Source organism: Bufo gargarizans, chromosome 7 (assembly GCF_014858855.1).
Source record: "Bufo gargarizans isolate SCDJY-AF-19 chromosome 7, ASM1485885v1, whole genome shotgun sequence".
NCBI lineage: Eukaryota > Metazoa > Chordata > Amphibia > Anura > Bufonidae > Bufo > Bufo gargarizans.
The window spans coordinates 165,076,036-165,103,950 of record NC_058086.1 but is presented as its reverse complement, the minus strand read 5'-3'; the positions used below and the strand labels follow the sequence as shown (position 1 = coordinate 165,103,950).

Genomic DNA, 27,915 nt, shown 5'->3' with positions numbered 1-27,915 from the left:
TACACTTTTGTTCTTTTATGTTTCAATATAAAAAATTTCCAACCAGAAAAATGACAAATTAAATATATTCTACCAAGTTCACTCCCCCCCTCCCCCCACAGCCAGTCTCTGGGGTCTTCCCAGGTATTTTCAGTTCACAAAACCAGTTCAATATATCACAGACGATGGCGGACTAAATCTCGGGCTATGCAGCTGTATTTCTTGCTCGTTTACTTCATGTACTTCTCTTGTTGCTCAGCCAATATTTTAGCAGATGATTTTGCATCGTAGAACAGTTCGTTGATTTCTTCCACGTGCTCTTTTTCAATGCTGTCTTTGCCGTTGATTTTGGCGAGGAGGTTGGCTGGGGTCAGCAGCTGTACAGAGTACCTGCCGGGGCACAGGGTGGGATTTGTTAAAGGTAAGTGATAAAAATTGGACTAGAATATTCATTAGAAATACAAATAAATACATAAAAAATAAAAATAAAAGTTTGTTTCACCTTAGGGAGCTGATGCCTCATTTTTAGGGCAAGATCATAGGGGATGAATGCGTGAAGGCAAACCACGGTAGAAAATGGCAGCAAGACTTGCCATTTTATTGGTATGGTTTGTCCGTGTGCATTCATAGTGACAAACCCCTTTTTAAAAAATGATCCAGCAGCCATGGGTCCAGCACTGCAGTAGCCACTATACGGAAGGGGAAGCCGTACATCTCGCCAATCAAATAGCTGACTAATAATAGGTGGTCATGAAGGTGGGGGGGGAACCTATACATGTTGCAGATTACACCTTTTTTTTTTTAGCACAGTTTTGTGCAAGGAAAAAATAAATAAAGCAATACAGTACAAGCAAAGTAAATGAGATCTGCCAAATCTCACATACACATTACTTATTTTCCCATGTGGAAATTGATTGATTTAGAAAACCGCAGCATGTCAATTCTTTGTGCAGATTTCACCCTCTGCAATGCAAAGTGTGAAAAAGTGCCCGCAGCCTGCCGAAACAGAAAATTTATACTTACCTGCTTCAGCCCGCTCCGGTCCTCCGCTCCGCCTCCATCTTCCAATCTCCACACTGTTTACATCGGGTGGTGCATGTAAAGTGGCGTACATAGGGAAGTAAGGGCCCCATAGCAAGGATCAAACCAGGTTTCCGCCTAAACCCCTTTTAATGACCCTTAGGCCATTTTTTTCCCACTGCCTTATTTGCTAAAAGTTGTTTCTTTATAGGGTAGAGTGCTGACCAAGTTTTAACCCCCCCCACCAGTAGAAGAGGAGATGATCCCAACTGGGGCCCCATAGTAGTCGCATGGTCTGCCGCTATGGTAGTTACACCCCTGTGCATGTACTGCTTCAGTGGTGATGTGGGCAAGAGTAGCAGATCACCGCTGAAGCCAGTAATTAGTTGGAGAAGTGCAAATGACTATGCACCACCCGATGTAAACAGTGTGAGGACCAGCGTGGCGTGCAGCAGGAAGTGTGAATCTTCTGTTTCGGCAGGCTTCCAGCACTTGCTTAAAAATCATTATACCTGTATAACTCCTTTAAAATATCATCCACTTTGCTGCAAATGGATCCACAGTGTATCCATCCCATGTGGATGTACACTTAGGCCCCTTGTAGACAAGCATGTCCTGATTAGGTCCGAATGCGTTGAATGAAAAATGCGCTATTTTGCAGGCAAAGTCATTCCGTTTTGCCTGCGATTACGTTTTTATCAGGCGGGTACAATGCGTTTTGATGCATTTTGCACGCTTGATAAACTGAATTTGTACAAACAATATCTCTTAGCAACCATCCGTGAAAAACACTTGCTTGCGGATGCGATTTTCACGCAGCTCCATTCACTTCTTTGGGGCCAGCGTTGCGTAAAAAAACGCAGAATATAGAAGATGCTGCGATTTTCACGCAACGCACAAGTGATGCGTGAAAACCAAACGCACATGTAATGTACACAGCTCCATTGAAATGAATGGGTCCAGATTCCGTGCAGGCGCAATGCGTTCGCATCACGCATTGCACCCGCGCGGAATGCGCACGTGAAAGGGCCGTTAGAATGGGGCGGCTGCTGTGTATTACAGCCGTTTTACTGGTCATCTATGCTGCGCCAGTGTGATCAACACGATCAGCATGCTTGTCCTCATGGTAAGGCCTCATGCACACGACTGTTCTGGTTTTTGCGGTCCGCAAAAAACGGAAGCCGCCCGTGTGCCTTCCACAATATGCGGAACAGAACGGGCGGCCCATTGTAGAAATGCCTATTCTTGTCCGCAAATGGACAAGAATAGGACATGCTATATTTTTTTTGCGGGGCCTCGGAACGGAGCAACGGATACGGACAACACACAGAGTGCTGTTCGCATCTTTTGCGGCCCCACTGAAGTGAATGGGTTCGCACCACAGCTGCAAAAACTGCGGCTCGGATGCGGACCCGAACAACGGTCGTGTGCATGAGGCCTAAAGCTACATAAAAGCTCAGGGACAAGCGTCCTCATCCTGCGTTGTTAAGGTGTTCACTCAGCAACGGTGAACTCAGATTTTAAAGAATTTGTTAGGGATTTGGCAAAAATGGGGGAGCAGCCATGACGCTGCTTCTAGAATCTGTGTCGGGAAACATTAGGTTTATAAAGGCAGGTGAGCTCCTTATAGTCACAAACCCAAAAGAGGCGTTCCCAGCGATTATGTCTATTCTGGGTCAATTTCACGAAGTCTCTAACTTCTCTGTTAATTTCTCAAAATCAACAGTTTTGAACGTATCTTTGCCGGCGCATGAACAGACTGCTTTGCAAAACTCTACATCCTTCCAATGGACGTCAAAAGCCATAACCTTTTTAGGAATAGAACTTACACCTACGTTTAACCAGCTGTATAAGGAAAATTTCCTGCCTATTCCTCAACAATTAGAGACTTTGATAAGTAGCTGGGATATCCCCTTTGTCTCTTGGTTTGGCCGCAAATCCCTTATAAAAACAATACTCCTCCCTAAAGTGCTTTATTACTTGCAAGCATTACCAATTCCTATCCCCCTGGCCTTTTTTAAAAAAAGTTCAGAAGATATTTCTTAGATTTTTATGGGGGGGAAAGAAAGCGAGAATGCCCTCATGATATGTAATCCGGCATCCCACGAGAGGGGGTATGGGAATACCAGACGTTTATACTTATCATAAGGCAATTCTTTGTACTAGAGGTTTAGATTGGCTACGTTCCTCTCCAGATCGACTAGACATTAAAGTGGAAGAAGCGATGTCGAATCTCCCTTTAAGGTCCCTGCTTTTCCTAGATTTGACAAAGGTAAACAAAATACTTATAACACATAGCTCAATAACTAAACACACAATTTCCCGATGGTGTAGGATGTATATGCTTCAGAAGCTGATACCTAATTATGCTCTACTTATGCAAGTAAGGGACGTTCTTTGTCAGTCAAATCTATATTTCTGGAACACGGTCAGAGAAGGGGACAAGAGTAATGCGACGCCAATATTGTCCTTGTGCCAAGATGCGGATTTGCCAACATTATCAGAATTGCAGTTACATCCTGCTTTGAAAAGATGTACTATATTCCAAATTACACATTGTTATCATATCTTCAAAAAACTAACTAGAGCTCCAATATGGGGCTCAGATCATACAAAATTTGAAAAAATGGCCTTGCAAAAGCTAGAACCTAAAAAGAAGATTTCCCATTTATATTCCTCGATCATTTCCTCAAATGATACCAATAGATGTACGTTTATTGATAAATGGGAGGAGGAACTAGCCATAAAATTTGATCAATGGGAATTGCCAAAGGTATTAATGGCTCCAGGGAAAGTCTCTAGATGTGTGAAATTGCAAGAAAATAGCTATAAAGTCCTCACACGCTGGTATTATACTCCACAACGGTTGCACACTATGTTCCCAGAGGTCAGCCCCACTTGCTGGAGGTGTGAAATAAATATTGGGTCTCATAGTCATTTGGTGGTCATGTCCTAAAATCCTAACCTATTGGCAAGAAGTATGTAAGGTCTTATCCCAAGTGTGCAGGATAACAGTTCGAGAGTCACCTAAACTGTGTCTTTTTGGTCTAACAGGGGAATTAACCAGTACCAAATCGAAAGGGGTTCACACCTTGTGTAAGATACTATTAGCAGCAGCACGTCTTCTGGTGGCAGTGTACTGGAGAAAGGTGGATCCCCCAGCATTGCAACATTGGTTTATGAAATGTGACCAGATCTATAGATTGGAACAAATAGCACATTGGGATGCTAGAACACCTCAACGTTTCTCGGAGATCTGGGGCCCATGGAGGAAGTTTAGAGGATTCACTGATTAAGCTAGAAATCCATTTTGGAAATGTATGACTAGTGCAGGTTGTGAAGGAACATGAGACCTCTAGACTCATATTATCCTATACCCCCCTTCCCTCTGACTTCCCCCCTCCCCTTACCTCCCTCCTTGTTTCTACATTTTGGAATTGTTTCTACATATGTATGTTTTACCAGGATATGTGATATACCGATTACATTAATTTATGTATGACTTTTGTATTGGCTGTGATCTAAACATGCCGATTTATATATATGATTGTCAATGTTAATCTTTTCACGCCTATCGGCGAGTATCCAAATTGATATTTATGAAACAATAAAAACATTTTGAAGTATAAAGGCAGGTGAGAAAAAATAAATAAATTACACCACTTCAACGGACCTCCTTTCCTGGAGGTAAAGAATCACTTGGCGGCCTTAATGTCATCAGATGTGGAGGGTAATGCACCTGTGCTGTTGGGATACCTGACAGCTGGCATCTATCTACCTGAGCTGTGAGGTCCAACTCAGACGGTCCTCAGATGGCCGTCCTTTAGTGCCCTCTCCGAGATGAGAAGAATGACCGGCAGAGCTTACACATCATTTACCTTAATGTTGTCTTGGTGCCGATCTCTCCCAAGTGATTCAAGGCTTCCTCGCTAATGTTAATCCCTTCGGTCTGCGCACGAATCTTTATAATCTGAAACAAGAGACCAAATAAGGAACCGTGTTATTCCACACAATTATTCTGAACGGCGCCATGACTTTAGGAAGGATTTGTTTTTCATCAGATCTCATTGGCATCTTAGAACGTACCTTTGATAATTACACCTACATGATTTTAGCAAGACCACTGGGGGTTCACCTTAAGATGTACCTGGTTTTCTTTTGTCACCAGGGTGGTTTAATTAGCCCATCTAATTAGCAGCCAATAAAATGGATGCAAGGCCAAGCTGATGATCTTCCTAATATTGTAAGACACAGTGACAAGGCGCTGCACATAATAAGCAAAGAGCTGGCACCGTACGCCAAGACGCCAGTTCGCACTGCTGAGTGATAAGGGGTAGAGTCTGGATAATGGTAGTGTGTGTTGTACTGCTGAGATAGCAAGTCTCATATAATACAGGTATTTTTCACTTTGGCAGCTCTGTAAACAAGATAGCAGGAGGCGCCTGCTTAAATTAAAACTGGGAACGCACAACAAGTAGACGGTGTGTGACCGCTCCAGAAACTTTACAGACAGACACCTGAGAAACGAGAATAAATGCCAGGACTTTTGATTCATTTGCAGAATCCTAATGCTCTCTCCTTAACCATTTAGAGCTTTTTCACTCATTGGTGAATCACGGACAACACACAGATCCACTGATTTCAGTGCGTTTATTCACACACTTGTTTTCCCACAGACTGAGGAACATGCCCACTGAAGTCTGTGGGTCATGGATACCACCAACAGAACACAAATGGCATCTATGTTCTGTCAATGGATTTCATGGACCATTGGTTGGAGACGCTCTGGAAATCTCTTTTTCAGACTAGCAGTGCATATGAAAAACGGATAACAAGACCAAAAACGATCCTTCACGGATGAAATGCTGCAGTTTTATTTTTTCAGATGTAAAAGGGAGATAAACGTGTCAAAAATGCCTTAAAAGGGGTTGTCTGGTTTCTGATATTTATGACCTATTAATATCAGATTGGTGGGCGTCTGAATCCAGCACCCCCACCGATCAGCTGTTTGAATGGGAATAACTACAACTGCTCCTTCCCATTCAAGAGACTGGGACAGAGGAGCTGTAATATCGATGGAGAGCTGGTAAGCAGTGAGGAGAACGCAGCTCTTGCGGGGAGTCAGAACCCCATGGATCTGATATTGATGACGTATCCTGGGGATAGGTCATCAATTTCGTAAAACAGACAACCCCTTTGTTGGAGTTGTCCAGTTTCAGGAGGAACAGGCAAGTATTTACCTGACAGATACAAACCGACGCTCCAGTTCTCCCAGTCAGGCTCCACATACCCAGCTGCAGAGGTGAGACCTCACATATGACTGCAGCAGTCATATGTTGTAGACATGGCATCACCACTGCAGTTGGGAAAACAGAGCCCTGCCGGCAGAACTGGTACGGAGGTACGGGATCTGTCAGATACATACTTACCTATTCTTTACTTCAGGTGGAAATAGGACAACACCTTTACAGTTTGGCTCTGGAGCCACTTCAATAATTATATCAGGGAATTGTATAAATAATATAACCCAGTATGTGAATACAGGAATCACAGAGAAGCAAATGTCTGCAACAAATCTGCCATGTGTGAATATATCCTAATGCTGCAGAAAATGTATTTTTTTTTTGCAGATATATTACAGATGGTGTCAGTAGAATAATACATATACCTAAAGGTATATTTATACGCAGTAATTCGTTGCAAAAATGTCAGCAATTTTCCTATATGAAATGGACACAAACTGACGTGTGTAAATACGCTCTCATACAGCTCTCTGAAATAAGAACCTGTAATAAGCAACATAATATTTCTCACCTGCTTCATTTCCTGCGGTGTGTACAGCATGGTGCGGATAATCATCACTCTGTCTAGCAGATCCAGAGGGATCCCATGAGGGGAAAGCACATCTTCAGTGCCCCTGCAATAAATCACAGAATTATATAACATCGTGGGCTAAATTTAAAGGGCTATTTCCATGTTCTAAAGTGATGGCATATCAGTACTCTATGTTATCACTTTATGGTCAGTGAGGCTCCGACCTCTGGGACCACCACCAATCTGGAAAACGAAGGGGCTGCAGAACAGGAGTAATGCTGCGATCACCTTCACTGTTTTTCCTGCACACCAGTGGCTCAGCAGGTAACTGCAGAACAGCTGGATTCAAATGAATGGGGATGGACGGGTACTGCTGTAAGGGCAAAACTTAAGGGACGCAGCACTGACTTAACCTAATTTAGGGTCTATTCACACGTCCGCAATTCTGTTCCGCATTTTGCGGAACCGAATTGCGGACCCATTAATTTCTATGGGGCCACACTATGTGCTGTCCGGATCCGCACTTCCCTTCCCGGAAAAAATAGAACATGTCTTATTCTTGTCCGCAATTGCAGACAAGATTAGGCATTTTCTATTATAGTGCCGGCGATGTGCGGTCCGCAAAATGCAGAAGTGTTTTACAGATGCGCAAAATAACGCACATTGCCGGTGTCAGTGTTTAACGGATGCGCAAAACACATACGGATGTGTGAATGGACCCTTATTCTCAGGATCACTGGGGATACCAGAGGTCAGAGCCCAACTAATCGTAAAATGATAGCATATCTTACACAGCAGGGAAACCCCTTTTAACCTTTCTCAACTGTCAACAAGTAAAGACGATTTTGGTGTCCTTACACAAGCATCAAGAAGCATTCAGTACCTAACAACGCAGTTGCCTCGATTAGTAGCAAAGATGACAATGGGAGCGAGTGATGACTCCAGGGCTCGGTGGAGGTAAGTAAAACATTCGATGTCCAGCATGTGAACTTCATCAATGAACAGCACCCCGGGCACCAGCTCCGCAATGCCCTGGTCAATGTATTTGTTCACCACTTTGTTGATTTCACCTCTCAGTTTATCTAGGAAATAAGCAAGAAGTTAAATCCTTGTGCTGCAAATCAGATATTTACTGAGAGCACCCAAGAAAGAGCAATTCCATCCATTTCTACAATTCCCTCTTCACATTTAGGAAGATTACCCCAGACAGCAATGACACGTACCTGTGATTTCAGTTTTCTTTGGCTTCATCAATTGACCCATCATAGACAGAATGTCTTGTCCTCCCTTTAATATGATTAATATAAAAACAGAAGTATAAAGGTTTAGCACCATAGTGGATGTGCAGCATATATGCAGCCTATTCTAATTGCCTTATTCTATGAAGTTACTGCTTAATCCATTCTCATGAAAAGGTTAATGGAGTATTAAACATAGTCACAGAAGTATAAGACGGACTGATAATGTTCACATTTACGTATGGAAAAGGTTTCTGGGGGTAACCATAAATGCAGAGATGGGGAACTTTTTACGTAAACTACAGAGTACTAAAGTTCCCAGCCTGAAGTGGTTGATGACAGTGAACATCAGGTTACATATATCCTGCACAGTAAGATGCACTCCAATTGGGAATGCTAATTTAAAGGAGTTTTCCAGGATTCTAACAGCCTATCCCCAGTATAGGCAACCAATATCAGGTCTTGTAACCCCAACATTGGGACTACACAGCTCCGTCCATTGTGTACTGGATGGAGCTGGTTACTATTCACTTCAGTGGGAGCAGCGCAGCAGTTCCCATCTCCACTCACTACACGGTAACAGCTGATCGGTAGGGGTTTGGGGTATCAGCACCTCATCGATCTGCTGTTGATCGATTATCCTGTAAAGCCAGACATAGGAGACTGTCAAGGTGTTCATTTCCTTTGCCATCAACATCCTAGACAATCTTCATGAGCTTAATTCTCATCACATAACATTGGGCAGGAACCAACAGTATTATAAAACATTATAATGCCACGAGTTTGCGCCACAGAAGCAATTTTCAGCCCGGGAAATACAGCGTCTCCCAGACTGAATATACTTGTGTGAAACTGGCCTAACTCTGCACCTCCTGATAATATTAGGCAGCTGCAAACTCAACTTACTTGAGGTCTTGCATTGGCCACATCCAGGTCATGGAGCGTGACGTCCTGAATCACCTCTTTCTTCTTATGGACATCGCCCTTTGGCAAGGGCACGTACTCCTCCGCTTCAAGGTCAAACTCTGTGGCATAGGTGTCACACCTGCCCTGCCTCTGTGCATTGGGGACAGAATGTGAGTTAGTGAAAGGGAAGCAGGTGTGCTGCGAGGGCGGCTGCCAAATCCCTGACTGACAGGCTGCTGATGGCAGGCAGCGAGGACTCGCTTCCCAATTTTAGATTCGCTGAAAGTTTATATCACAAGCTCCAACCTGCAAAAACCTTCTTATCCTTGTGAAAGTAGCTGTGTCTGATCATAGAAAAATCAAATACATAAAAGAGGTTTCTATACAGACTTACCTTTACGGCTCCACTGTTTGCTTCAATGTAGATGACATCCCCAACTTCCACCCGCTCCTTCTGCAGACTTTCATAGATGCTGGGATCCAGCTAAATAAAAACAAACATAAGGCAATTAACACCTTGACAGTCTCCTTTATCTGGTATTACAGCCCCATTCACCTGAATGCTAAAAACATGGATACTGGTGTTTTTACTGGAAGGAGGAGACAAGATTTTACTAATCTATCACTTACCCAGATTGATTCAAATATTTTATTTTACTGGAAACAGTCAACAAGCTGCTGCTGACACATCCTCTGGTTTTTCTTAACATTTTCAGGTATGGAGTGCATCTCCATATAGTGCTTGGCGTTTATAACAGCATACAGTTCTGATGGAAACCGCAGTATTGCTGCAGGGACACTGACACATTACCCAGCACCCACTAAACTCCATGGGCATTTGTATAACCCATGGCTGCAGGCAATCCTTCAGAGGAAGAGCTGTGAACATCAAGGGTAGTGTTGAGCGAAGCGAGCTTCGGATGCTTCATCCGTAGACACTTCGTTCAAAACTTCGGAATAATACTGTACGGGCTCTGATGAGCCGAAGTTGGTCACAAAGTCGCGCATGACTTCGTTGAATAACTTTGGCAATTGATTTTCAAAGTTGAAAAAAAAAAACTTTAAGGCTCCATTGACACACCCGTGTGTGTTTTGCGGATACACGGATCCGCAAAACACGGACACCGGCAATGTGCGTTCCGTATTTTGCAGACCGCACATCGCCGGCACTTAATAGAAAATGCCTAATCTTGTCCGCAATTGCTAACAAGAATAAGACATGTTCTATTTTTTCGGGATCAGAATTACGGACGCGGAAGTGCTGATCCGCATTTCCAGATCCGGGCAGCACATCATGCGGCCCCATAGAAATGAATAAGTCCGCAATTCCGTTCCGCAAAACAGAATTGCGGATGTGTGAATAGAGCGTAAAACTTGAAACTGAACTCTGCTTCGGTTCCGAGGTACTAGTCAATTACTGAAGGTATTCAACGAAGTCACACGTGACTGTGAATAAATAACTTTGGCTCATCGGAGCCCATACATTCTAATACTGTACGGAGACTAATCTCCATACAGTATTATTCCGAAGTTTTGAACGAAACTACCTTGGAGGAAGCATCCGAAAGCTCGCTTCGCTCAACACTAATCAAGGGGTCTGGACTGGGAGTCAACCCTTTAATCACACAGATCGTACAATCAGTCAGTAAGCATACAATGGATACAACGCACCTTTAACTGTTTGGTTCCTTTGGCTGTTTTCAGGCCTATAATGACGTGACTGATCGTTTTGCCGTAGCCTCCCATTGGATTCTCAGTCTCACAGGGGGTCAGTTCCGTCACCTCTCCTTCATACACTTCCTTCGTTTCTCGGATTCTCAGACCTGCAGGAAAGAAGCATTTTGAATTTACTACAGGAAAAAGGGGCAAAGAACGAAGAACTCAACGTTCCGACTTTGATAAATGAAGGAATCTGACTAAGAAGAGAAGTGTAAAGCATGGATTAAAAGAGAGATTAAGCAGCAGCCTAAAGGGCCCCTTCACATGCGGCCGATTTCATTGCAGACATTTCTGCAAGTGAAAATCAGGTCCATTCACCCATGTGCTCCCCACCATGAGAACCCCTTTCAGATGACTGCAACTAATATTCAATCCCAAAAATGTCTGCAACAAAATATGCGTGGCATGTGAAAGCACCCTTAAGGTAGGACCACACGGCAGGGCCGGATACCATGCAGGCCTAATTAAACTAATGAGGACCGCACCGTAGTCGTAGAGGTAGTCCCACAAAAATATTCTGCAGTTTTCAAACCAGCTCCTGGATCTGAATACTTTTGTAATTGCATGTAATGAAAAATTTTGCATAGCCAGCGAGTTGTTCAATAAAATATATCTGTACAGCGCCACCTGCTGTTTGTTTTATTTCTCTGTCCACCTTACTGAGGTGGACGCACATGCTCTGTTTCCATCCCTTAACTACCTCCTGAACTGTGATAGAGATGCTGCAATAAGGACAGGTCCCTTAGCTGCAGCGGAAAGGGCACACTCCCCTCCCTGAGCTGCCAGCTTGATATAAATCTAGCAGAGTAATGGAGCAATGAACTGGAAGGGGGGGGGGGGGGTCCCTGGATCCATATGAGGGGTACAAGCCTGGAAAGAGGTGGTCATGTGTTATACGATGTCCGATTCTAATTTTTTACATTAATCACAGCATAACCCTTTAAAGGACTATGCGATATTGAGGGTGCTGATCAACTGAACAGAGCAGCCCTCATTACTTTAATTGGTGCCCACCGCGGTTGCGACACAACCGCATCGTTTGCGTGTGTTAGGGCCTCTGATGAGACAGGTGATAGTTTAATGGGTGAAGTCCCAGGTAGCAGCTGTTACGTGGCTGAGCTATGGCCAAAAGCCCAGGTAAGAGCGATCTGCAAAGAAAGGAATTAGCTGTGTAGTTTGGATAAAACTATTATAAAACAGTTTTCTCCCAATTTATTTGCAAACTGCGCTGACCCACAGTTTTCAGCTGCAACTGACACACGTTGGGCCTCCATGTGGGACCCCAGAACTAGATAACATCACCTCTGACCAAACAAAAAGGGCGGCCAAAGCAGTTTAATTCCCTTTCCCATTTTGAAAACCCAAGTTCTCATCACTCTGACCAGTAGTTTTCATAAACGGCAAACTGGAACCATGAGAAACGGTCTATGGGGTTTTCCGCTCGCCCCTATGCTGTATACATGGACACATACCATGGGGTGAATTTCTCTTTGTCTTAACTACACCCGCACACGTCGGGTGCTCCGTAAACTGTCCCAAGGCTTACACTCGGGTATTCGCAGAGTTATTATTGCCATTTTTACGCCTTAATCTGAACCCCGGCTTATTTAGACAAACATGATAACGAGACCTCGACGTCTGAGTTACCACTGCAGTTATAAGATGGCGGGCCGGCCTCCAAGAGACAATTCATCGCAAACACTTGAAAGAGGTTTAAATCAGTGGCAAATACAATTTTCGGCTGCCCTTGTGGAGAGGAAGAAAATAACTTGTATTCCTACAAAAAGAATAATCCATGCGCGAAGGAGAGAAACTTAGATGTGTTAAACATTAGGAGCGTCGCAAATGCATCCGCTGCGTCGTTCAAATATCACCGGGGCCGCCCCGTATTTCACTTTTATTCGCCGTCCTCTAGGGCACAGTCTCGCCGAGTAAACGTCGCAAGGAGATCAGATTAGGAAGAGTCCCCCATAATGAATACAGGCATTAATGGACGGTCATAAAGGAGAAGTGATGGAGCCACCGCCAGCAAAAGGAGACTGAGCGCGAGAAGCGACAGCAAGGAATGTAATGTAATAGTCATGGCTGCTCAACTCAGAATCCAGCAGTCTACCAAGAGATGGCGAGGCAGATACAAGACAGGAGACCGGATACATCCCATCTCCGGTGGCGTATCCACCATGGAAGCAAAGCACACCACTTATGGGGCCTGGCCCTCAACTTCTTTTTCCTGATCCCGATGGTATTTTCTTGCAGCTGCCACTAGCTAGCCAAAGAGCTTTTACAGCTTCCATCGCGTTAAATGGTATTTCAACACATTCTATGCACTGAGCGCCCCCTAGTGGTGGCTGCAGGCAGACAGTTTTATAAATATGATGTGCAAGAGGATGCAGGGGATTTATCCATGCCAGATGTCCAGTGCAGATGCTTTGAGACATATGGTGTTCAGAATGAACATGACAAAGAAACTGGGTAAACTGGGTGTGGTGATGACTGACTTTTCTTGGTTTGCAGAAATATCACTGGAAGGGTGTCCCTTACAATTTAGCACAGAGATCAGCAACCTCCGGCACTGAAGATGTTCTGAAATTGCAACTCTCAGGATGCCTCATTCACTTCTATGGGAGTTGGGAGAACAGCCGAGCATGTTTGCATGCTGGGAGTTGTAGTTTCACAGCAGCTGGATGCCAAAGGTTGCCGATCCCTGATCTAGGACTAGATTCTGGGGGGGGGGGGGGGGCCCCCAGAATTTGCTTCTATTGCAAAATCCCACCACCCACAAAAAAATCCCCAACTTCCTGTAAAACTCAAACGAAATCTGGCTTGTCAGAAGTTTCTTATGATTCCAGCACACATCCAGTAGGCTTATACAGAAGTCACTCTCTTTGGGTAATACTTGCTGGCTTAGTGCTGTAGTCTAAAAATCAAAAGTTCTGACTGCTGCTGTGCCTCCTACCTCTAGGTTTCCATGCTTTACAGTGCAGCTCTGCTTGTCCACACTGGCACCACCTGGACACAGGATCACCAGCAGCTCACTAGGGGGTCGGTCCATAGAGACAAGTGTAGATTTTGTTGTTGCAGGAGCCAACCATCATCACTGTGTACACACATATATACAGACAGAAGGCAGATACCATATGTAGATCATGTTTGTCTTCATGGTCTATAGCAGGGATCAGCAACCTCCGGCACTCCAGCTGCTGTGAAACTACAACCCCTATCATGCAAACTTAGCTGTTCTTCGAACTCCCACAGAAGTGAAAAGAGGATTCTGGGAGTCGTACTTTGAAGGTTGCTGAACCCTGTTCTAGTGTCACGGCTGTCAAACCTTTTATTAAAAAAACAAAAACAATGTAAATGTGCCGCTTTAAAGAACCCTGTCGTTCATCGTACGTCAGGACGCCTTGTGTCATTGTTCGTATTCTGTAATCCACGATATTTGGAAACCTCTTTAAACTCCGGGGCAGCGACAATCCTTTTCACAGCCAGTCAACAAGTCTATATCGGTCCTTTGCCATATTTGCAATGACCCGAGCAGAAGAAACATCTGCAATTAAATACGTTCTGGACTCTGAAGGTGCAGCTCGAATTAGATGTTTAATTTACGCAGGGTGGAAGAATCCTATTACGATCTCTCTCCTAATCCCAATCCGTATACGAAATTGAAAATTCCACAAAAGAATCCCCCCCCCCTCCCCCCAGTCTTTCAGTAAATCCAATATTTGTTTAGAGCCTTCCCGTGTGCTGACATTTAAAGAATGTTCCCCGGTAACAAAAGCTTCGGCTGTTCGCGGTGATTTAACTCTCAGACTGTTATCTTGGGGGAATGACAACGGGGATGACACAGGTTTCATCTGTTGGTTCAAATTTCCAAATCCCTGACAGGCAACTTCATCACATCAAGGAAATATTGCAGACGCTTCTCTTTTCATTTCTGCTGCAGAGGTTTCTCCCGCCGTCCCTCCCTCTCTGCCCCTGACTTGACAGGAATTTAAAGACTAGATAATGTGGACTGTCCCCTTTCTTTGCAGTGGGGGGGAAAAAAAAAAAAAAAAAAAACACAAAAATCAATAAAAGGTCAAGCTTTATTTGACTCTGGGATTAAAGGAAGGAGATTTGTCTCCTCGGCTGCGGGACTCACGGCTCAGAAAACGATCACCCGCGATTTCAATAACAGAGGCGGCCTGGTGATCTTCTTCGATCGAAATTGTCCATAGCCGCCTTTTTCGCACCTCATTGCCTCCACCCCCCCCCCCACCGCTTACAGCCTCTCAGCGGATAAGGAAGAGATTTTATGATGTTGAAATGCCATCGGTTGGATTATCTTTATTAGACAACCCCTTTCAGAATGCAGCCCCCCCCCCCCCAAGGACTATCGGCAGATCGTCCAGGGTCCAGCAGCAAATAGTTCATTTTGCAGGGGGAACTGTAGGACGACAGTGGCCACTCACATAATACATGAGCGGCTAGAGCCTACCAGAACTGGGCAACCCCTCCCTCAATGACATTTGGACAGGGGTTGTCTAGTCACCTCCTGCTAAATAAAGTTACCATTAAAGGGACATGAACCGTAATGCTAATTTCACACGGACAAGATTTCCTTCTGCATGTGATGCGTGTAGCGAACGCATCGCATCCGGACCTGTGTATTTCGATAAGTCAGGAAACCTCTCAGCACGTTCTATCTTGACAGTGTTCATGCAGCGCTTGCCCCACTGAAGTGAATGGGGCAGTGAAAAAAAAAAAAAAAAAAAAAAAAATAAAAATTTGTATAATCTTTAACATGGCCAAGACGGATTCATCATAAACACCACTGAAAGTCAATGGAGGACGGATCAGTTTTCTATTGTGTCAGAAAAAAAAAACTGATCCATCGCCATTGACTTGCACTGTGGGTCATGACGGATCAGTCTTGCTCTGCATCCCATGATGGAAAGAAAACCGCAGCATGCTGCTCTCCGGTATGAGAACAGAATGCATTTTAGAGCACTCTGTAGTGTTCAGTTACGTTTTGTCCCTATTGACCATGAATGGGGACAAAATGGAAGCGTTTTTTTCCCCAGTATTGAGACCCCATGATGGATCTCAAGACCGGAAAATATTAACGCTAGTGTTAAAGTAGCCTAAAATTGCACGCAGAACCATCAGTTTTTAACTGTATTTTTCCGTATTGCTCATGTGAATGAGGCCTAAAGCCTCTTACAAGTGCAGGAAAGGCAGATATCAGTCACATGGATGTAAATATTTTTAGAGACTCCCAGAATTTACTTCCCTCCCCGTCAGTCATTCCACAGATGGACACTATAGTCAGCTGTCCTCCAGTCTGATTACAGAGAGCAATAGATGCAATGCAAATGGGGATAACATCAAGCTCATTCTCACCTTAAAGGGAACCTGTCGTCTCCACTATGATTGCCTCGCTGACTGCAGCATAGTATAGTGGCAGATCCACTGATTTCAGCTTCTGATTTTCCACTTCTGTGCTAGTATTCAGTACTTCTACAGTACAAACAAGCTGAACCTAGCAATGCATGCCAGCGTAGCGAGTGACACGAGTCCGATGAGATTTGTGCGCCCCCAGGCATGACTGGCAGCTTCCTTTCCTATTTGTTACAGGAGGAGGCCGAGTGGTAGGGGCCCAAGTCTCATCGGACTCATGTCACTAGTAGCACTGGTGTGCACTGAGAGGTTCAGACTGTCAGTACTGTAAAAGTACAGAAGTGACATTGCAGCGGGTCTGTCACTATACTATGCTGCCCTCTCTCTGCTTTTCCTAGGCAGAGTGACCACACGTTCATCGGTCACGTGGCCTAGGAGCAGCTCAGCCACAGAAGTGAATGAGGCTGAGCTGCAATACCAAGTACAACCATTATACAATGTACGGCGCTGTGCTTGGTGAGCTGAGAGAAGTCAGCAGCGCTCACAGGAACACCGCTGCCTTCTCAAACAGCTGATCGGTGGGGGTCCCGGGTATCAGACCCCCACCGATCAGATACTGATGACCTATCCTGAGGAAAATCTTAGAAAACCCTTTAAAAAAAAAAAAAAAAAAAAAAAAAAGCATGCATCCTTTCTTAAAACATGGACCCTGCAGACCGTGCTAAAGTGCTGATGTGTGAATATACACATTAAAATGAATGGGGAAGTGTGCTGTATGTGGAGAAGACGTACAGCACACATCGGTGGAACATGGACGTGTGAATAAGGCTTTAGCTTTCTTTTTCCCCTAACTATCTCGTCTTCCAGCTATGCCAGGGAAATATTACACCATGTAACACCCCAAGAATGGGCCTCCTCTGCAGAGCTGCTATTACATGCACATACGAATACCTTCATACCCCCACTGATGATGATGAGTCCCACCTCTGCATCACTAAATGTCACTCCGATCTCACATGCTCCCTGATAGGCCAGTCAGTTAAACAATCCTTTAATTTCCTCCCGACTGCAAGATATGTGGAAATGCTCCTTAAAGAGAACCTGTCATCAACTTTATGCTTCCCTTAGTATGGGCAGCATAAAGTAGAGGCAGGTGAGTTGATTTCAGCGGTCTGTCATTTATAAGTTAATCATCCTAAGAGCGGATGTGAGGTGGTTAAAAGGACTCTACTGCTTTTTTCTAAATACAACGCCACACCTGACCACAGGTTTAGTGTGGTACCGCAGCCCAATTGAGCAAAGGTGCAATACCAGATACAAACCATGGTTAGGTGTGGCGCAAGTCTCTGAATGAAAGCAGACATTTTTCTAGCTCTGTAAACCTCCTTTAGCATGGCAGACACAGAAGCAGGAAGGGTGGGTTTCTGTTGCAATGAGATGTACCCCCCAAACCCTGGGAGAAAGCACAAACAAAACAGCTGTGCTTGGACAGGAATAAGGCTACTGTCACAGTAGCGGCAGAGTGATCCGGCAAAACGTATGCCAACTGATCCTGATCAGTCTGAAAAATGCATTGAAATGCCGGATCCGTCTTTCCAGTGTCATCCGGCAAAACTGATCCGGCATTTATTTTTTTCACCTTTATTCCTGTATGCGCATCCAGCATTCCGGTATTTTGAACGCCGAATCTGGCACCAATACATTCCTATGGAAAATTCATCCAGAACGGATTGCTCTCCATTCAGAATGCATGGGGATAAAACTGATCAGTACTTTTCCGGAATTTTATGCCGGAAAAGAAAAACGCTAGTGTGAAAGTACCCTAAGCAGGAAGATGGGGCATTTGTTACTTACCAATCGCTCTTCGAAAATTCTCCATTAACACTTCTGTTTTCTTGATCTCTGTGGAATAGACTTCACTCCCCACCATGGGGCAGAACGGTACCTTACTGCCCAGCTCCTGAGCAATGGCGAGAGCCAAAGCAGTCTGTAATACAGGACATTTTATATTACAATATATAAATTATAATAAAAAATAAATATTCACTTCCATTACAAATCACAAGGCAATTGTACAGTGCCACCTGGTGGTCAAGCAGAAATTAATAAGAGAAAACTCTCAAGTAACCGCTCTGACATATTTCCCAATACTTCCATGAAGAATAGGCTCAGTCTCTTCCCTAAACACTGAATCCATTTAGATATGGGTGACGGGAGGAACATTTCAGCACAGGGGGGCACTGCCAGCTGCTGTACTTGTCGGGAACGTTCTGATTTTCATGCCTAACATTTTCCATGGCTAAATAGGATGCAGGTGAAATCCAAGTTACCTTGCCAGTTCCAGGAGGTCCAGCGAGCAGCACCGCTCTGCCAGCCATTTTCTTGCTTCTAATTAACTCTACGATTACGCCGCATGCCTGCAATTTAAGGGGGGAAAAAATTATAACAATTGACGGAGCAGAAGTTGACTAAAAATGGGAACGTTTAGACAAAGTCTGGCAGCACATTGACATTCCCAGCCCCAAACCGACCCCCTCCCTATCAAAAATACAGCCCCTACCTCTTTCCCAATAGAACTAGCTTCTGCCCGCCATATTGCATGCAGAAATCACACTGGTTTCCTACGGTATTACGCTGAGGGTGCATTCACAACCGTTTTTTATGTATTTTGCGGTTTACAAAAAAAAAAAAAAAAACACGACGTCTATGTGACATTTGTTTTTTTTCCGTGGACCCATTGTTACAATGCTTATTCTTGTCTGCAGAATGGACAAGAATAGCACATGATCTATCTTTTTTGCAAAGCTGTAGAACGGACATATGGATGCGGACAGTACCCGGTGTGCTTTCCGCATTTTTTGTAAGGCCCCATGAGAAGTAAAAATACAGTCGTGTGAATGGTGCCTAATGGGGAGGGTGGGTTCCGCTATCAGGCGGGAGCGAAGGCTGCCATAAACTTTAGACAGCTGTCAGCCGAGCACTCGCTCCCCATACACATGTATACTCGGCTGAGCGTTTGAATGGGGAGAGGAGGACAAGACACTGCCAGACATCTCTAATGGCGGATTATATGTTGAAATCCAACATGCCCGATCCTTTTCTCCCTCAACAACAGCCAATGTGCATGAGTCGGGACACCCCAATATACATTCAATGGTCGGCAAGTCCCACCAAAATCAGCAGGTTCAACCAACATTTATCTAATGTGCATGGCCACCTATAACTGTGACCAGGAGGATGGATGGAGGATCTGCGGTAGTCACTTCATACAAAAGTGGACTGTTGCTATGCGAGAGCCGAGGAAAAATCAGCAGAATTTCAATTTACCACTATTGTCCCAAAATGGTAACTTGTCACCACCTAACCACAGAATTGCTGAAAGGTATCTGACGACTGGTACCCCCACCAATCACGGGAACAGGGGTGCCCTTTAAATGGAGCGCTGGTCGAGCATGCTCCATTGTAAACCTACGGGACTGCTGAAGAGAACCAACGTACATAACGTCCATCGTCTGCAGTCCCACAGAGATGAATGGGGTGGCTGCACCGTTCACATCAGGGGACACAGGACCCTCATTGTTAAGGCTACTTTCACACTTGCGCTTGATCGGATCCGTTCTGAACGGATCCGATCATATTAATGCAGACGGAGGCTCCGTTCAGTACGGATCCGTCTGCATTAATAACTTAGAAAAATTTCTAAGTGCGAAAGTAGCCTGAGCGGATCCGTTCAGACTTTCAATGTAAAGTCAATGGGGGACGGATCAGCTTGAAGATTGAGCCATATGGTGTCATCTTCAAGCGGATCCGTTCCCATTGACTTAGATTGTAAGTCTGGACGGATCCGCACGCCTCCGCACGGCCAGGCGGACAGTTGAACGCTGCAAGCAGCGTTCAGCTGTCAGCCTGGCCGTGCGGAGGCGAGCGGAGGCTGAACGCCGCCAGACTGATGCAGTCTGAGCGGATCCGCATCCATTCAGACTGCATCAGGGCTGGACGGAAGCGTTCTGCTCCGCTCGTGAGCCCCTTCAAACGGAGCTCACGAGCGGACAGCAGAACGCTAGTGTGAAAGTAGCCTAAGACTGAAGGGGTCCCGGTGGTCAGAGCTCCCACCTCTCCCGATAAGCTGTCATTCTGAAACAACCCAGTTCAATATAAATCATGAAGAAAAAAATTAATACATTTTTTTAAAAACTTTAGGGAGAAAAATTCTGAAAACCTAAATATAAAAAAATTTATGTGAAGCCTCCATTACGGCGATCACCTTGAAGCTGCCGTCCTTACTGTTTGTGCTCTTTTAAAACTAAATGGATGTGATAACCTTGGAGTGACTCCACGGTCTGCCCCCCGTCTGACCGCCCGCAGTGACAAGGAACATGGTTGACCTGTGCGCAGCGGGTAAGAAAGCAGCGAGCGTGCAGCGCTTTGATCCTGCAATTTCTCTGTCTATAAATAAAAGCACCAATCAGTGGTTCACGGCGCGTTTTCTGCCGCCATCAGATAACCCCTCCGCTCGGCCCACACGGACCAGACTCGTCAGAGGACTTTCCAAGTTGTGCGCCGCTTCACTGCCAGGGTTCGCGCACATCTGAGAAACTGCACGTGAAATCAAAACCAGGCCGCTCGTAGAATGGCGGGTCCAGGAAAATCCATCTGATACACGAGGAGCATTTCACAAACAAATTAACGTCTTCAAAGACTGAAAAGTTCACAGTCTGAGCTTTCCAGTAATGCAGAGGAGGAAAAAAAACTGTAGTCCAGGAGGGAGGTTCGCCTGGGTAACCAGGGGGTTATGTTAAGACCAGGGACATGCATCCCCGGCTGCAGGTGCGGCCTGAAGAGCCCGAGACAAACTTTCCTTGGTTGAAGATTTGGGACAGTGAGGATTCTCTCCTTTGCTGGGTTGTGCACACAGATGTTACACAGAGGGGGAGAGTTATCAAAACCAGCACAAAAGAACCTCTAGGACCTTGCAGATTAAAGCAGCACCCCGACTGGCTGCTATGGGTAACTCCACTTTCCCTTACAGACACATGGATAGGCCGGTGTCCTCATCATGCCTGGGTACAATGGACAAGTAATGAGAAGCTTTGCATATTAAAAGGGGCAACGTTATGGCGTATCAGACTTGGTGGTTAGCACTGCTGCAGCGCCGGGACCCTGGGTTCAAAGCTGACATCTGCAGGCAGTTTGTACGTTCTCCCTATATTTGAGTGTCTATGGGGGTTCTGTTTAACTACCACACTTCAAATAAAAAACCGGTGGCTTCAGGCGCGGACTGGCCATAGACCCTACAGGGAAACTTCCCAGGGGGCCGCACAAGCCTTCCTCATGGCCACCGGTCGGGTACATGCTTGGAACATCTGGCACTTAATGCACCTGGCCGGCAGAAGTGCCCTCCTGCATTCAACTGTATGGCTGGTCTCAGATAGGTGATGGAGATGAACGCTGCATCCGGGCGCCAGTATTTTGTGCTTCACTACTTTACTGCAGGCCCCTCCACCCTATATTGGCCCTGCCTTCTATCAATTGGGACCTGCCTACAACATGGGGCCACATTTAGGGTCCCCCCCCCCCCCGGGCCGTTTTAAGCTGGCCTGGGGACAGGGACTGATGACGTGTGTCAGTGAAAGGTCCCGTTTTGGTCTCTGCTCCTCTGACAGCATCGCACACCATTATACTGATAATACTTATACTGCTGTGTAAGAGATCATTCAGACGACTGTATGAATGGGTCTGCATCTGTTGTGCAATTTTGCAGGACCGCGTAACAGACAGCACCCGGTGTGCAGTCCACATTTTTGAGAACCCATTGAAATAAAAGGGTTTGCATCCGATGCGGACCAAAAATACGGTCGTGTGAATGCGGCCTAATACAATATATTGCAGGAGCCTCGGGGTTACACACATTGGGCCAGATTTATCACGACTGACAGCTCACTCCACTTTCACATATGGCTAAAGTCAGTTTTAGCCAAGTCAGATTTATGATCGGCCCTTTAAGACTGTAATAAATGTGGTTTGACGGTAGCAGTTTATCCGTCAGTAAGCAGCTTTACAAAAGTCGCACGTTTTTATGAAAAAGTCGCATGTTCTATTAAAAAGTCTCATAAGATAAGCATTGTCCTCACTGGAGTGAAGTTGCGACTTTTTAAAAAAGTCCCAATAGTAAATCTGTCTAGAGATTAATTTACATACGAAAACACGCCCACTTTCAGAAAACTGGCGAGCATAGTACAGAGCAGAAAAAAGTCGCAAATTTGTGCGCAGTTTTAGCCTTTGGGACTTTTTTGCGACTTTTCCACTCCCCAAAAGTGACTTTGCCTAATGATATATCTGGCCCATTATGTATAAATCATTATAATACTCTGCGATCCAGTCAGTGGGTCGGAGGCCGGAACGGGACCTCACACTGCGAGCAAAGTGCAAATCTATCCGTGAGACCTCTTCTTAGTGTAGGCTCCGCTCCTGGTTTTTACTCACAATCGCTGATCAAACACTGATGTGTGAATTAGGCCCAAGGGGAATCTGTAACCAGCGACCTCCCAATCAAACTGTCTGCATAGACACAAAGCAATTAAAACGCTGGTTTTCTTTAGTTGATCTGAGGCTCCGTTCCCGAATTACAAGACTTTTTCTTAATATGCAAATTAGGCCTTTGGGGCAATGAAGGCATCACCGTTGCTCTTGTTGCACCCACGCTCCATTTATTTCTGTGGCCAGCCCCTCCATTGCTGCTTAGCTAGTGTCTGATCCTGTCAATCAAAGCAGCCAAGGAGGGACTGGCCACACGAAAAGTAGAAGTGCGTGGGTGCAACGGTGATGCCTTCATTGCCCCAAAGGCCTAATTTGCATATTAAGAAAACGTATCGTAACTCAGGAACGGAGAATCAGATCAACTAAAGAAAAACTGCGTTTTAATAACTGTGTCTGCAGACAGTTTGATGGGCAGGTCGCTGCTGACAGATTCCCTTTAAAGAGTAACTAAACCTTTATATGAACTTTTATTATGTTGTCCCTAATGAAACTATTTCTAATATATTTTATTAATCAATTTAGTATTTTTATTAGGGCTCGTTACCCCGAACGTGTGAAGGCCGTGCCCGTGCTGTGGACCGCAAATTGCGGTCAGGAATGCACGGGCACCATCCGTGGGGCAGGCGCATGGGGATCGCAGACCCATTTACTTGAACGGTCTGCGATCCGTCCGTTCCACAAAAAGATAGAGCAAGTTCTATCTTTTTGCGGTGCAGAGGCATGGAACGGAACCCCCAGAAAGCACTCCGTAGTGTTCCGTATCTCCGGGTTTGCGGACCCATTGAAATGAATAGGTGCGCATCCGTGATGCGGAATGGCCACGGAACTGTGCTCGTGTATTGCGGATCCGCAAATGCAGTCCACAATACGGCAACGGGCTACACACGTTCGTGTGAACGAGCCCTTATACTTTTACTTCCCTAAAGCGCACCATCCTCTGGTGCGCCTAAAACTCAGATCTCCGTACACCACTGACTGCTCAGCGGTGTACGGAGTACACATTTTATCAATGGGGCATATTGCTGCTCCGGCCCGTCCTCCCTGGAGGATTACCCTGTACTATGCCAGGATGAGCGGAGAGGGCTCTTGCCTGTGCCCGCTATGCTAAGAGCGGACATGCAGTTCTATTAGCTTAGCGTAGAAGGCAGGAGCTGCTCCGCTCAGCTAATCCTGGCATAGTACCTGGGTACAGGGTAATCATGTGCTATGCCAGGAGTTAGTAATCCTCTGGGGAGCACGGGCTGAACTGTCAGCAGTGGACGGAGAACGGAGTTTTAGGTGCACCAGGGAATGGTGCACTTTAGGGGGAGGTAAAAGGGTCATAAAAAGACAAAATGGATTAATAAAGTACATTAGAAAATAGAAATTGTTTATTAGGCCTCCTTCACACGGGCGTTGCGGGAAAATGTTCGGGTGCGTTGCGGGAACACCCGCGATTTTTCAGCGCGAGTGCAAAACATTGTAATGCGTTTTGCACTCACGTGAGAAAAATCGCGCATGTTTGGTACCCAGACCCGAACTTCTTCACAGAAGTTCGGGCTTGGGATCGGTGTTCTGTAGATTGTATTATTTTCCCTTATAACATGGTTAGTACATGCATAGTACAATAGCGCTGTGAGCAATAGGACCTTTGATGATGTCACTGCATTCATCACATGATCCATCACCATGGTGATGGATCATGTGATGAACGCAGTGACATCAAAGGTCCTATTGCTCACAGTTAAAGACAGAAGGAGATGCCGGGCTACGCGAACAAGTGGATTAAGGGGAGTTAAAAAAATAATAATTTTAACCCCTCCAGCGCTATTTTACTATGCATTCTGTATTCAGAATGCTATTATTTTCCCTTATAACCATGTTATAAGGGGAGATAATAATGATCGGGTCTCCATCCCGATGGTCTCCTAGCAACTGTGTGTGAAAATAGCACCGCATCCGCACTTGCTTGCGATTTTCATGCAACCCTATTCATTTCTATGGGGCTTGCGTTACGTGAAAAACGCAGAATATAGAGCATGCTGCGATTTTCACGCAACGCACAAGTGATGCGTGAAAATCACCGCTCATGTGCACAGCCCCATAGAAATGAATGGATCGGGATTCAGTGCGGGTGCTATGCGTTCACCTCACGCATCGCATCCACGCGGAATACTCGCCCATGTGAAAGGGGCCTTAGGGACAACATATTAAAAGTTCAATAAAAGGTTAAGTTACTCAGACACAGAATCTCCTAACAACCATCAGTGATCGGACGGCATCCAGATGCTTGGGCTGTCAGGTTTTTTTTCACCGACTTGAATGGACCAGAGCTGCATGAAAAAAAAAAAACGACAGAACATGCTGCAATTTTTTCTAAACCCACAAGAGGTCAGTGAAAAATGACAATCATGGGCATTATACCCACTGAAATCAATGGAGCTCATCCAGATGGAAATCATGTATGTGAAACCTTTTTTTTTCGTGTCAGTGACAGGGTTTGTTTGCGGGCCGTATGTGGAGCCATTCACTTCAATGGGGGCCCCTGTGCATTCTGTGTCTATATGTCCGCATGCCCGTACCGCAAAAAAATAAAACATGTCCTATTATCGTCCGCATTATGGACAAGGATAGGACTGTTCTAATATGGACCGGACGTTCTGCAAGCGGTATCTGTTATTTTGCAGATAGCAAGACACCCAACGAGTAGTGTTGAGCGAACTTCTGTTTAAGTTCGGCTTCCGGTTAGCGGAGAATCCCGATATGGATTCCGAATACCGTTGTGGTCCGTGGTAGCGGAATCAATAATGGCCGATTATTGATTCCGCTACCACGGACCACAACGGAATTCGGAATCCATATTGGGATTCTCCGCTAACCAGAAGCCGAACTTTAGACGCCGAACTTAAAACAGAAGTTCACTCAACACTACCAACGAGCCCTAACAGGAAGATCACTAATGGTCTGTGGTCAGCTACAAACTGCAGGCAATCCCCCCCCCCCCCCCCCTCCAAAAAACAAACAAACCTGTGACCCTTACATTCTACGGTTATGCTCCGTTTCCCACGGCACAGTGATGTATGGTGTATAGAGAAGAGCGAATCGACTTCGGATGAAACATTCAAAGTTGATTCGCATAAAACTTTGCGTCAATACCGTACGGACACGGAAATGTGAACGAGGCTTAACACTGATACAGTACATTTTCCCTGCACGATACATTGTAGAAGAAGAGATTTCAGCAGCTGCAGTATACAGCTGGCAGAGGATTGGCCCCACTGGATACAACTGTAGCAAACGCCCAGCTGTGAGTAGTTTAGCCATGTTCACACCTGGTATGGAGGCCGCAGCACTGACAGGCCACGTTATAGTCATGTGTCTGATATGAGGGAGCAGAAGAGAAATAACGTGCTTCAGAATGTTTCTATTCACTGACAGCAAGCAAAGATCTTGAAAAGTTTTTCTAAATGTTAACCACATGCTTCCTAGGTGGCTGAGCATGCTGGGCCTTGTAGTTCCTCTACACTGTTCGGCCCTGATCTAAGAAGCACAACAGGTGCCATCACTCCTCACCTCACGGGCATTCTCCTGTCCGACCAGCCCGGCGGCCGCCTGCTTGGCCAGCCCGCTCTCGTCCAAGCCGAGGCCCTTGACATGGCTGTGGGCGGCGACGCGCTGGGTCTTAGTGGTGCTTTTCACCTCCTCGATCTTCATGGTGCCGGGAGCAGTAAAGGACGTCCCGCCGTGTGACTGCCGGCTCCTGCCTCCGACCGTGAGCGGGAATCTCAGGCTCTGCAGCGGGTTACCATGCGGTTACCAAGGCGGCAGGAAGCAACGCCCACTGACCTGAACGGCCGTATCCTGATTGGTTGCTAGTGTCAGTATCCACGTAGGGATTGGACAACTGAAGTGTCAATCTATGTGTCAGGGAGCCGCTTCCGCTTGCGTTACTAGAGGCTTCCACCGGCCTTAGCAACGAGGCCTGCGGGAGTCAACGGCCTAAATGTCTCCTCAGGTGTCACTGACCCGGTTGTGTCTGGGCCTGTGCTAAACATAATAAAGAATAAAAGGAAATAAATGTATATTTATCATTGCACTATTTGCACATACAGCTGCTTTCTGTCATGAGGTGAAACATGGCGTAACACAAGCGCTGAGAAAACCTCTGTGGCATTTTTAATGACAGTTCTTGTTTATGTGGAGGAAAAAGTATTAGGGTTGCACTGAATGCAACTGAGATTTACATAACTTGGCTCCTTAGTTCTCAGTAGGGCGCCCTCCCCTGTGAACCGATCACACCATCATACAAATTAGCATTGTCGATGGTGTCCCAATAAATGTAAATGGAGGGACGTTCTCCTGAATGTTTTTCTAAGGGTATGTTCACACAGAGGGTTTTGCCATGTATACTATGGCAGAAACCTTTGTTATTATTGACCACTTCAGCATCTGAGGGGTGAAATGTCTGTGATCGGTGTTATCGCTGATCGCTAGGGTTGCCACCTTTCACAAGGATAACTGTCACATTTAGACCCCAATTTCAATTTTCATATATGTAGTTACTATTAACATGATATTCCAGAATCAGCTACTATTAGACTGACTTACCCCATATTTAATAAGATTCTGCCCTTAGCAACCAGTCTGCATAAAACTGCAATTTCACTATTCAGTTAAGATGGCCGCCACTGCCCTCACCCTGAGGCTAATCCCGCCTGCCCTCACTAGCCAGTAACAATAGCCCCCCAAAAGTGTCAGTAACCAGAGCCCTCCCCCCAAAGTGTTAATCTCCTGCAGCACAAAGGGGTCCTCTTACCACATGTTGCTTTCATTTATACACTGAGCAGACGGCAGATCTCCCTTCCCTGCTCTGCGCTGCTCCAACTCTGCATTCTCCAGCTCTGCTGAGTGAGGGAGCGTCTGCCAAGCGCAGGGACAGGGAGAAGTGCACACAGCGCAGGCACTGTTATCAGCTGCTGGGGAGGACCTGGCTTTACTCATTTACTTACAGTCCCTGGCTGTCTGTTATCTGACCTTGCACGCAGCCTGCTTCTGCGTCCTCCGTCCTTCAACAGATAGACGGACCATGCCTAGCAACACATAGACGGACCATGCCTAGCAACACATAGACGAACCATGCCTAGCAACACATAGACAGACCATGCCTAGCAACACATAGACGGACCATGCCTAGCAACACATAGACGGACCATGCCTAGCAACACATAGACGGACCATGCCTAGCAACACATAGACGGACCATGCCTAGCAACACATAGACGGACCATGCCAAGCAACACATAGACGAACCATGCCTAGCAACACATAGACGGACCATGCCTAG

The 27,915-nt window shown here is 45.6% G+C and overlaps 1 protein-coding gene across 1 annotated transcript; it reads right to left on the bottom strand.

The window, feature by feature from the left end:
- On the bottom strand, positions 1-26,403 carry RUVBL1 (RuvB like AAA ATPase 1). The gene is made up of 11 exons (XM_044300950.1): positions 26,145-26,403; positions 18,386-18,472; positions 17,910-18,042; positions 10,629-10,780; positions 9,352-9,441; positions 8,958-9,107; positions 8,037-8,100; positions 7,697-7,895; positions 6,814-6,916; positions 4,878-4,969; positions 1-369 (listed from the first exon to the last, which is right to left on the bottom strand). Exons 1-11 carry the CDS (start codon positions 26,283-26,285, stop codon positions 210-212), a joined length of 1,371 nt encoding a protein of 456 aa, XP_044156885.1. The 5' UTR covers positions 26,286-26,403; the 3' UTR covers positions 1-209.
- Between the last annotated feature and the right edge of the window lie 1,512 nt (positions 26,404-27,915).